The following is a 12,376-nucleotide window of genomic DNA, read 5'->3' as shown; positions in this document are numbered from 1 at the left end:
CCCACTCCACAAAAACACTATCGCAATTGACACCCTTGTTGGCAGTCTCTACAGAGATGCTAAGAACTGGAAAGGAATAGACTGAACTACCCAGTTCCTGCCTATCATCCCCACTGGGTTGAAATGCAGTGGCAAAGGCAGTCTGAGGAAGCTTGTGCTAGTGTGCACCTGTTCTGTGGCCAAGCAGAGCACTTCAGTCTCAGTGCTGTCAATCAGATTTCCTGTCATCAGCATTAGATCTGCAGAATGATAGTTTCATTTACCCTTTCTGTTAGCTTATTGCTTATTTTCCCCAAATATTGCCAAAGATATTGTTCATCTTGGTTCTATACTTCTAGTTGAGCTCAGTTGATCAGTTTCTTAAGAGTTGAAACCACTGCCATCTTAACTGCAAGTTTCCAAATCCAGGTTTAGTGTTTGCCAGTTACATAATGTGATGACTGGGCCAACTTCGAATTGTGACTTAAACTCTGATTCCAGAAAACAAATTGATCTTAGACTGCTTTGTAGGATGACTTCTCTACGCTCAGGGATCCATCCTGCAAGGTGCTGTACATCCATCAAAGCACGTAATTCATGCTGATCTTAATCCAGAGGGGTTCTTATAAAATATTTTTTATACATACACATTGTGCTATTTTGATTTCAATGGGCTACTCACCCAGTGCTTTGCTGGGTTGGGGCTCAGTACCTTACAAGCTCCTACAGTGCCTTTATACCAGTGGTTCTCAACTTATTTACCATTGCGGGCCACATATGCAGCTCTTTATGTGTTATGTGGGCCTCATCCACACAATATATATACTACTTGTATGGCCCTGAGGATGTCACATGGGCCACAGTTGTGTGCTGATTGGGCTGCAAGCGGGCCACTGGTTGAGAACTGCTGCTTTATATGCTCTACTGAAAGATGACCAAACAGGCCATGTATTTCATAATAGATCCACAGTGGCATTTATTTTTAATAAAAATAAAATTTAAAAACCTTTATATAATTTTTTAAAAGGTATCCTCTGGGACTAATTGTAAATACAGGACGCTGGTAGATAAATTTGACTCAATATATTCTTTTTAAAGGCCTTTATTCTTTTGTAATAACTGAACAGAATACACATTTTCAAAGTCTTCGAATTTAACATACTTTGGATTTTCATCTGCAGATCAGTGTTCCCAGAATGGATATGACTCTGGCTGAACTGCAGGAAATGGCATCACGCCAACAGCAACAAATTGAGGCTCAACAACAAATGTTGGCTAACAAGGTAAACTTGAAATATGTTTGTTTACAGTCCAGGAACAAAAGATCAGAAGAGTCCCTTCCCCCTCCCCCCCCTTTGAGTACTCTCAGTACTTTGGCTCCCTTTTGTACATTTGGACGTTAATCTCAATAAGTGTTCAGTTCCTAGCAGTATTTTCTGATAAGAGGTTTATCTGCAACATTTTAAATAGCCAACAGTTTTAATGCTGATTAAATCAATCGCACAGCTTGTTCAGATGATAGAGCATAACACCAATGTTGTCATTCATTGTAGTGGCTCAGCCAACCCCATTTTCCTCTGTATATTCACCAGCTATTCACTGGATTTCATCAGTGAACAATGCTTTTGTCTCTTGGTGTAATACTCTCCTGTAACAATCTTGCTTTTTCATTATAGAGTTCAACATGTCTGGCTTCCTAGGGCAGCCATCTGGAAAAGATGGGCTGTAGCTGGTAAAAAGGAATTAGAAAAGTCTTTACAGAATAAGTCCTCAGTTCCTGTTCAACAAAACTAGTGATGGAACAAGGGGAACTAGTGAATCAACAAAAATAATTCTGAACACTCCTCTGCAAAATCAGGATGCAGACTTTGTATTTGATTCAGGGATCATGAATACATACTGCTCTTGGGAATGTCACCATCAGTTGATGAGCAGTTGTCTGTGAACCCATTATCTGCTGGCCTATCCTGACGTGTTTCCTGATATCAGGTTTGGCCAGTTTCCTGTTCTTTGGAGTGTGCTGTACTGGAGAAGCAGGGCTGTATTGGTGCTCCTGGGCTGATTCAGTCTCATCCCACCATTCTTTCTCTGCTAGTAACCGTGCCTCACTCTGCTGCCAGATCCCACCACTGGCCTGTCTTTGTCTGCCACAGCTGTGATCAGAGTAGGACCAGCATGGAACAGAGAGCAGCTTTGTGCCTACAGGGCTAGATTGGGAGGTTAGGTGGGTGGAGAGTGGGATGCTTCTGGGAGAGGGAATAAAGAGTGGACTATGACAATAGGCAGGGAGGGTGGGAGGGCAGAGTTTCCTTGGCTTACATCCCTCATTTCATTATCTGAATCAGCAGACTGGTCTGTAGAATTCTACAGGTTAATGCATGAAAAGTTTAAATATGGGGTATTGAAACTCTTGGTTCTCCATACCAATTGTAAGGTTATTGGAATTTCAGTAAGTCTTACTCAGTTGGGTGCTGGAAGCTAGTTTCATAACTTGACTATAGCAAATGCAAAGTGGTATAATAGCTTTTAATACCAAATCCTTCCCCTTTTTCAAAAATATCCACTGAGACTTAGTCTGAATTTGTTTGCATTTGGCAGTACAAGGTGGTGTGGAATATCACATGTAAGCGCATGTCAGGGATATAGTGACTGGAAGCATTCTCATATTAACATATTTCATGGTCAGCTCCTAGCTGAATCTAACTCTAACAAGTGACTGGGGTTTTTCTCTTGAAGTTAACACTGCCAACAAACACCTACTTTGCCTGGGTAAATTAGTCCAGGGCAAAGCTTTGTGTCCCTAATCCCTAAAGATTAGAGATGAGTGTCATGTGCTATCAAGAATGAATCACTGGTAGGCCAAACTCACCTGGTTATATAACACTTAACAACTAAGAATAACCAGCCAAAAAATAATGGGGAATAGCCAATAGTGTTAGAAATAGCAATAAATCTAAATCAGCACAACATCTGTAAGAACAAAAATAGAAAATACTTATTCCAAAGGAAATCACACAGGAAAAACTGGATGTACACAGTTTCTCAATTTGCACTGTGGTTGTCTTCCAGCATCTGCACAAATAATCTGGATGACCATCCATCAGGCAGGTTTGCTCTGTGGCCTGCATCTTGTAAATAAGTTGTCTATTGGATGTCCTACAGAAGAATTTGTTTCAACTGGGATGCCTCTCTTTCCTGGAGGATTATTAGGAAGTCCAAGTTGTTCGCACACCCAGTCTTTTCACCATTCCTGCTGAGCTACTCCTTTCATTTATGCTCAAGGCCACCTTCCAGCTGAATCCTGTCAGATCATCTCTGAAGAAAATAAACCAATTTTTGCTTTCTAGAGCAGTGATTTTCAACTTGGGGTCTGCAGACTGTCTGAGATTTCTAAAGGGGTCCATACTGCCATTTGAAACTTTTTAAGGGGTCCGCAGATGAAAAAAGGTTGAAAACCACTGTTCTAGAGTGAGGCTGTGATGTTACTAGCTTGTATTCCCAAGCACATGGGGGGCGAGGGGGGAAACACCAAACTGATGCAGCCTAGGATACTGCAGGTGCTACTTGGGTTAACTATGAAAGTGACCCATGTCGCCCTTTTTTCTTCGTGATCATTAAAGGCCAATATTTTCAAACACGACTAGTGATTTTGGGTGCCTCAAATTCTGCCCAATTTGAGATGCCTTAAAGGGGCCTTATTTATTTATTTATTTTTTAAAAGTGCTGAGGACCCACCCCAAAACACTGGTCATCTTTGAAAATCTGGGCCATGATATTTTGATGGGGTGCTTGAATAACCCTTGGTAACTATTCTCCATTAACCGCAGGAACAAACTACCAAGGGAAGCAGTGGCGTATCCATGTGTTGAAGTCTTTATATCAAGACTGGATGCCTTTCTGGAAGGATTTAGTCAAACACAAGCTATTGGGCTCAATATAGGGGTAACTGGGTGAAATCTCTTAGCCTGTCATATACAGGAGATCAGACTAGATGATATAATGATCCCTCTGCCTTTAACCCAATTGTTCATACATTTTAAGATATGGAGATGCTTTTCTAGTGCAGCATCAATTTTGTTGTAGTAGCTGTGATCATTACTTTTCTGATCTGAGAGGTCTGATATCTGATTATGGGATAGAACCTTAATATGCAATACATGACATGCTACTTTATCGCTTAAGACTACTACATCTGAGATTATATCCATCAATACATTACCTTGATCAAGCATATAACCTATTCAAAATTATAATTGTTAAATTGCTTCCTGTCTCTACCTGCAGGAGCAGCGTTTGAAATTCCTGAAACAGCAGGATCAGCGACAGCAACAGCAAGCTGCTGAAAAGGAAAAACTTAAGCGACTAAAGGAAATTGCTGAGAATCAGGAAGCCAAGTTGAAGAAAGTGAGGGCGCTCAAAGGCCATGTGGAGCAGAAAAGACTCAGCAATGGAAAACTCGGTGAGCAGCTCTAGAGAGGTCATATTGGGGGAAGGTTGTCTGAAATAACTCATAAAACATTCTTGGACTGTGAAACTTTCATTTTAAAATTTGTAAAGCTTTTCAGTTAAAATGTTCCTGTGCAGAGTCAATCAACTGAATGTTTTAAAAATCTGAAAAAGATTTTTAAAATATCTGTTAGATGATCCCTCCCTGCAAATGGTGGGTTGATGCTTAAAGTAAATTTTCTATCTTTTTGTCCAATTCAATTTTAAATGTCCAAACAATGTTTCCACCACATCCCTGGGAAACAATAGTCTTCAGCCTAGTATATTTTCTTTAACTTCCTTATTATACCCCCTTTGAATCACATTAAATATTTTTTCCATCCATTTTTCCATATCCTTTAAATATTTAGGCTGTTACATCCTCCTTCTTTAGTCATCACTGAAAAAAGCTCTGCATGGCATACTATCCATGCTGTCTTTAGAACAGGAGCTGGCTTCTGAGTCACAAAAGTGGTATTGTAAAAAAAATAAACTAGAGTCTATCTTGCCACCAAATAATTTTTTAGGGTGTCACATCTTGGCCAGTTGATCATAGTGTCACATGCTTATTTCAAATTTCATATCAGTTCAAATATTTTCTTTCCCCTTCTATATATAGTATTGTGCAGTGAGACTTTTTTACAGCAAAGTTTAAAGAAAAATAGTCTTATTCATGTCAAAAACACACCTGGTGCTTTACAGATATAAATTAAAGCAAGGCCCCAGGCCTGAGCAGCTTATAGTATAACTCAAAGAGAACGCAATGAGCAGACATCAGATAATGAATGGAAGGCAGTAATGGGTCCACAAAATAAGCAAAGTTGGGAAAGTGCTGGGAGAATATATGTTATAGGTGACCGTATATTTATGCCCGCATCTGTAATTTACACTCCATGCATCTGAAGAAGTGAGGCTTTTTACCTACGAAAGCTTATGCCCAAATAAATCTGTTAGTCTTTAAGGTGCCAGTGGACTCCTTGTTTTTGTGGATACAGACTAACATGGCTATCCCTCTGATACTTGGCAGTCATTTTAGTTGTCATGTCTCATTAGCTACTTATAAGACATACAATATTATTTAAAGTTTAACATAATGGGTTCAGACAGTAGAAATTCCTGATTTGGAGTGTCTCGATAGGATGCTATTTGTGATAAGCTTGTAAGTCCATTCAGAGATCCCAAGAGATTTGATGACCTATTGAATAACTTGTGTATATATACTCAGTCATTCATGCTATTTAACGTTAAGACTCTGCATAGCGTAAAAGCACCTACCTGAGTATTATGAGGTTAATTTCCATGAGCAGTTCCTGCATGATGCTGGATTTAGCTTCCTCCTGGTAACTCTGCCTGATAAGTTTGTACTTCAAATGATGAAAGCAATATTTATTTTGGTTGTTTCTCACCAACGCATTTGATGCACAGAATTAATGTTAAATTTGGGATTTACCAGAACTAACTTTCCTTGCTGTATATTTTGTAAAGACCCAGAAAACAAATTAACTTTAGTGTAAGAAGCATCTACAAAGGATTTTTGTGTCCAATTCATTTGTAACTGCCTGTTGTAGACCCGGCTCCAGCACTGTTCAGAAGAACTGCAGGGCGTTCTCTGTTCCCTTAACTGCTGCCTTGGATGCAACCCACACTTGGTTCTTTCTCAGCTGCAGCTATTGTGCTTTCTTCCTTTCTAGTGGAGGAAATTGAACAGATGAACAGTTTGTTCCAGCAAAAGCAGCGAGAGCTGGTACTGGCTGTGTCAAAAGTAGAGGAACTTACCAGACAACTGGAGATGCTGAAGAATGGCCGGATCGATGGTTACCATGACAACCAGTCTGCTGTAGCTGAGCTTGACCGACTGTACAAGGAGCTGCAGGTAATGGCAAATCTGCTTTGCAAATGAGAACTTCCAATAATGGCTAAAAGTTGGTAGGTCCATGTCTTGTCTTAGAAATACAGCACGTTTCCATTCCTCCAACAGCCATAGAGCTGCATGAGATGTATTGTGAGGGCAGCATATCTATCATATTCAAGATAACAGGTGGAATATACTGTATTGAACAGGTTGTATATATTGTTAAAGCAAAATTGACTAATCAACAGATTGTTATGAAAAGAAGGAAAAAGTAACCCCAATTTGTGTGTGTGACTTTACCTTTTAGAATTCTGTTTATTTCCTCAAGTGCCGCCTGGTCTTCATCCTGAACGCTGATCTGTTTTTTGTTCCTGGTTTGTTTTCCCCCTTTTGAATGTATTCAGTTGAGGAACAAACTGAACCAGGAGCAGAATGCCAAGCTGCAGCAACAGAGGGAGTGTTTAAACAAGCGCAACTCAGAGGTGGCAGTTATGGATAAGCGTGTTAATGAGCTGAGAGATCGACTGTGGAAGAAGAAGGCAGCACTGCAACAGAAGGAGAATGTACCGGTAAGGACTGGATAGCTGTTGATAATCCTGTTTAGTTTGCTGCCCAAACAATATTAAGTCAAGACCCTGCTTGTGGGGAAGGTTGTTCTTCTCTATCCCTTGGTGGTGATAGTCTTGTATTATTAAAGTGCTTTTCATGCTGCATCGGTGTTAACCTACTTAGTGTTCATAGGCAGGAGCTCTCTTTGTGCTGCTGTTAGATTTTTCAGATAGCCTTGTTTTTTACAGAGCTGGTATATTTACTTGGATTGTAAAGAAACTTTACTTTTAATAAGAGAATGCTACTGTTTTTTATGCCTTTTTTCCTGACTCCTGTAGTGGTCTGTGGTGTGTATTGCCATATTCAATTATTTGTACTTGCATTCTTTATTTAGATTTCTTCAGATGGGAATCTACCCCAGCAAGTGGTATCTGCCCCAAGTCGAGTGGCAGCGGTAGGTCCTTATATCCAGTCCTCCACCATGCCACGAGTTGCCTCCAGGCCTGAACTTCTAGTGAAACCTGCATTTCCAGAGGGAACCCCAACTTTGCAGGCACCCGATGGTCCTTTGAAAACACAAACTCTACCGAATATGAGAGCTACGGGTGTTTCTCAAGCTAAAGCTCCTGCTGGTAATTTATCTAATTCTCAGTTTCTATTAAATTCCTTCCACAAAAGCTTTTTTAAAACTACTTCTACTCTCTCTAATGTCTTTACATTAGTACCCCAAACAGTATTACAAGATTAAAGATTAAAATGACTCTGCTGGTTAGCGATTTACCGTCATTACAGAGAAGGAGACCAATTCAGCATCTCTGTATCCTGGCAGATTGGTTGGAATCCTGCAGATGTTAAACTCAGTCACGAAGCAATCTAAGATCCTTTTATCACGCATTTGGGGAATAAAACCTGTAACACTGGCTGATGCTTTACTATAAATGTTCAGTCATTGGTGGGGTCGAGGGGAAACGGGCTGACCTTTGATGGCAAATTGCTATGTAGGGAGCCAGAGTTTGATTTCTGGTCTTGTTTCTCCTGCTGGTGTAAAAGGAGTGCTAGTGGGCTTGGCATGTTCTTTCTGTGCAATTCTTGCCATGAGATGATGTTTGACTGGTTAGAGGTAAAGCAATGTGGAAAATTTGAGAGATGTAAAAACATCCTTCATGCTTGCACAGGGACACAAGACCTCAGAGAGAAATGCATAAGAGAAACCCAACATATCACAAAAGGGGGGAAAAGGTTGAATTGTGCAGTACTCATTGCTCCTCTTCTTCCTTCCTTCCTTCCTTCCCCATCACGATTATTTAAGAAATAGTCATTGCCCAGAAATGATGCAAATGTCCTTCACTACTCGGTAAATATTTTGGAAGTAGAGACTAAAATTGTTGGAGTGGAACTCAAGCCTTGGTGTAATAGGGACACTCACCTCTTGAGTGCCTCCTGCTGCTATGTGTAGAACTGCAGTCCTTTTTCCCCCCTCTCCTGTGACCCGTGAAGGTTGGCAACCTCACTTTGAGGGGTCTACAGTGCCTCGGCCCTCCGGCGAGCTCACAATCCAAAATGGACTTGTTACCCCTGAAAGGTTTCAACAATGCTGTTATCTACCCTCACCAGGGTCTTCAGCCCTAGCTCTGGGCCCTTTAAATGCAGCTCTTTACTTGGCTTTCCAAACAAGCCTTGTCCCCTTCTGAGGGTTTACACCACTTCACCAGTGGGGGAACCTGGGCCTGCCCACTACTCTGGCCTCCAACCCCGGAACCCTAAAACAGCAGCCACATACTGCTCACTTCAATTTGTTGCTGCTACTTCCCTGGGCCTCTTCCCACCTGGCCCCTTTATCTTCACCTCCTATCTTCGGGTTAAAGTTCTCAGGACCTCTCATTCCCAGCTTAAGCAAATGCAGACAGAACCAAATTCTGGTAGTCCCTCAAGTTCCTGTGGCCGGAGAGGAGCACCCTGCCGTGTCTCTCTGGTCCCAGCAGGGAACTGACCCACTAAGGCAAAGCCCCGCAACTCCCATTTATCTGAGCCTACTGGGCTCTGATTGATTGGCTGCTTCTATGCAGTCTCTCTAGGCAACCCTGGAGGACCCACCTTGGTTGCTCCATTCCTGGGGTTACGTGTAGTAGGACCGTGGGGCCTCCAGCAGGAGGCCACGAAGGATCTGGTACACGGCATCACATTTGGCTGTAATGAAACCTAAATTTTAATCACCAGGGTTCTCTGTCCTGTATCCCCCTTTGATTCCCTTCTCTTGAACCTATGACCTTGCTCCAGCCCCTGTTTTCTCATTTGTTGTCCCTGGGAATCAGCTGATCCCTAGTTCCATGGCTCCTTGATTGAAGAGGAGTGGGCTTTTAGTTTTAGATATCAAATAGGCTGCTAGCGTTGCTTTCTGTAGTGAAACCTTGCTATGTGTAGTTCTCTGCTGCTTCTGCATGAGATTGACTCAAACTCTAGTTATATCTTATCTCTAGCATGGTCATAGTCACTGGTTACCAAGAGGTACAACTTCTGATCCTTTAGTTCAGGACAAAATTTGTCTTAAAAGTTTGTCCATTTCTACTGCATTAGAAGGGTGTTATTTTGCAAATATGTAGTGAAACTCTTTACTTCTACAGTATTGAAACTAAGAACAAGATCCATGCAACAGCTTGTTTGTTTGTTTTGGAAGCAGATTTTATATCTGCTCCAGTGAATTTAAAGATCATCCCTCTCTAATTGTGTCTGTGTGCACATTGAATATATGGATGATTTTTCTGCTTTTTTGGATGTCACTAGCTGGATTTACTACTGCTTTGATGCATCATATTTTTCTTTAGTTTGCATTAAATGTCTCTTCTCTCCCCCTCCACCTCCCACACACACACCATTTCTCGTTTTACAGACTATATTTTATTAGCCAAGGAAAGTTTGCATACCAACCAGGAGCATGCCAGTGAAAACAGCAGTCTAGGAGATTTTGCCTAAAAAAGTTACAATCCCAAAATGCAGGCAAATGCTGACATTTAGTGAGCTTCACTGCTCTGGGAAATATAAAAGTTGTTAATTTTTTATGTTGTAATTAGAGGCAAAATGTGTCCAAGCCGTGCAAAGGATTCTTAAAAAAGCTGAGAAATCTAGAGTGATATTTATCTTAAATTATATGATGGCGGAATCTTCATTTAATGAAGAGGCTAATGAACAGAGGTCAATAAATGAAAATGGTTTTAGTTAAAACTGTTTTTCTTCCGTCTCCACACTAGGCCCTACAATCCCAGGTTCAAAACCTCCACCGGCTGTCCCTGAATGGTGTAATTCAAATGCAGACAACTTCATTAGCCAAGGACCAGTCTCTTCTTCAGCAAAAGGAAATGTGACTAATGAAGGGCAAGGTGAGTTCTTATTCATCTTGTACAAAAGTTATGTTTTATTCATATTTGCTAATCTATACACTGGTGAGAAACCAGTTAATGACAAACATGTACAAGTTGATGTCTATAATTCATTTTAGTAATAGAATTGAAGACCGTTGTTTTTGCAGGTTACTGTAGCAAACCTACTAACAATCTACTGGTTGTTGGTGTTTGTTTTTAACACCCCTAATTTTGTATGGTGTTCTTACAGGAGAGAATATTGCCCGCAGATCTGGTCTGGTTTGGTTTGCATCTTATAATGTACAACTTTTCTTGGGGTCTTTAGAGTATGGCATGGGGGAGTAGGATTATATATAAGCTTCCCTATACACGTCCATACAGTGACAGAAGAGTGAAATGAACCTCTTATTGTTGCAAATGGATTCCAGATATTTGCCTTAATTCTGCCTTTCCTCTCCTTCAGGTGGTGATGGAGAGACTCCACTACGAGAGAAAGAGAAGAAAGTGCGTCCTTTCTCAATGTTTGATTCTGTGGATCAGTCCACTGGAGGGCCAGCACTGGGCTTGCTGAGAAAAAACCAGAGCAGTGAAGACCTCCTGCGAGATGGTCAGGTATGCAGAACATGCATAGTCCTTGTTTAGTTTTGCACTTATCTCATTTTCCTGCATTCCAGGAAATCCTTCTATTAATGATTGCTGCACAGCTTCACAAACACTGCCTTAATAAAATTGAAAGGGCTCTGGTTCTTTTAAGGGAATTGTAGGCTTCTAAGGTGAGTACGTAGCTCTCAAAATCCCCTCAGTCTACCTACTCTGAATATTTATCATGTGCAAATAGTTGTGCTATTCACATTTGCTTGCATGTGATCAGTATTTCCTTGCTAAGATGCTATACAGAACCTGTGCTTTAAAACAAACTGTTTAGGTTTGAGTATCTGTTTATAATCTATTAACACAATTTGGTAGCATCTCTCAGATCTTAAATAAATCACAACAGAATTCAGTAATCTGTGACTAAAAATTCAGGTGCTACATGTGAAAATAGAGAGGATACAGAAGTTAGAATAAACTTATGTATGTAAATACCCTAGCTAGCCTTACAGAACTACTGTGATTCTTCCATAATTTATCACTTTAACAGACCCTTTCAGCTGCCAGATATTTAAGACTTTCTGTGGCCAATCCAGGGATTGTGTACAACAGCTGTGATTATAATTCAAATCTTGGTATTTCATGCATTCTTATGAATAACAATAGAGACCATAAATACCACTGCAGAAATAATCACATCTGTAGCTATTGTGCTGTCTACCCAGTGTCTTTCCCACCAGATCTGCTAGAACACCCTTTTTAACACAGTGCTAGATTAGACTTTCATTAATTCAGCTATGTTTTTGTCTTGCAGATTGCCAATAAAAATGTGACGAAAGTACCACCGCCAGTTCCCACTAAACCAAAACAGATAAACTTACCTTATTTTGGTCAAGCCAGTCAGCTACCTTCTTCTGAAACTAAGCTTGATGGAAATCCACAGAAGCTGCCTTTGGCTATTGTAACTATGGGGAACAAACAGAAGTCAGCAGCCCAGCAGCCACCCCATACTTCCCAGCAGATCCAACAACGAATCTCTGTGCCTCCCAGTGGTCCCTCCACTATCCAGGACCAAGTTCTTTCCTCATCCAAACAAGAGAGCCCACCTGCAGCAGCTGTGAGACCTTTCACCCCTCAGCCATCCAAAGAAAGTCCACTTCCATCATTTCGAAAGCCACAGACCGTGGCTGCGAGTTCAATATACAGCATGTACACACAGCAGCAGACTCCTGGGAAGAATTTTCAGCAGGCAGTGCAGAGTGCTCTGACGAGGGCACAGACCAGAGGCCCACACTTCCCAAGCAGTAAGGATGTGGATGTCTTTCACTTTCATTTGTAAAGTTACATGGGAACTGTAATGTGTATATCACTTTCTTGGGGAACCAAGAGGGATATGGAAGCTATAAATCGTTAGCTACTAAAGGTCAGTGTTTGTAGCAGAGTGAACAGTAGTGAAGTGCACAGTATCAACTTTTATTTCCCCTCCCCCCCCCCCAAGATGCTGGTGTAAAATATGGTTACCTGTATCTGTCCTGTTACCCTAGTCTCTAAAACAATACCTTTC

General features: G+C 41.0%; 1 protein-coding gene across 1 annotated transcript in view; it reads left to right on the top strand.

Annotated features, from left to right (window-relative positions):
* Positions 1-12,376, top strand: part of TP53BP2 (tumor protein p53 binding protein 2) — a 59,857-nt gene that overhangs the window by 32,083 nt on the left and 15,398 nt on the right. The window contains exons 5-12 of the mRNA XM_024199658.3: positions 1,161-1,262; positions 4,264-4,438; positions 6,156-6,337; positions 6,721-6,885; positions 7,260-7,497; positions 10,111-10,239; positions 10,685-10,833; positions 11,627-12,116. Of these exons, the coding sequence (XP_024055426.2) occupies positions 1,161-1,262; positions 4,264-4,438; positions 6,156-6,337; positions 6,721-6,885; positions 7,260-7,497; positions 10,111-10,239; positions 10,685-10,833; positions 11,627-12,116 (1,630 nt within the window). The remainder of the gene's footprint in view (positions 1-1,160; positions 1,263-4,263; positions 4,439-6,155; positions 6,338-6,720; positions 6,886-7,259; positions 7,498-10,110; positions 10,240-10,684; positions 10,834-11,626; positions 12,117-12,376) is intronic.

The sequence above is a fragment of the Terrapene carolina genome, unplaced genomic scaffold, assembly GCF_002925995.2.
Source record: "Terrapene carolina triunguis isolate 2854851 unplaced genomic scaffold, T_m_triunguis-2.0 Scaffold262, whole genome shotgun sequence".
Classification (NCBI taxonomy): domain Eukaryota; kingdom Metazoa; phylum Chordata; order Testudines; family Emydidae; genus Terrapene; species Terrapene triunguis.
This window is presented reverse-complemented; position numbering and strand designations above follow the sequence as displayed.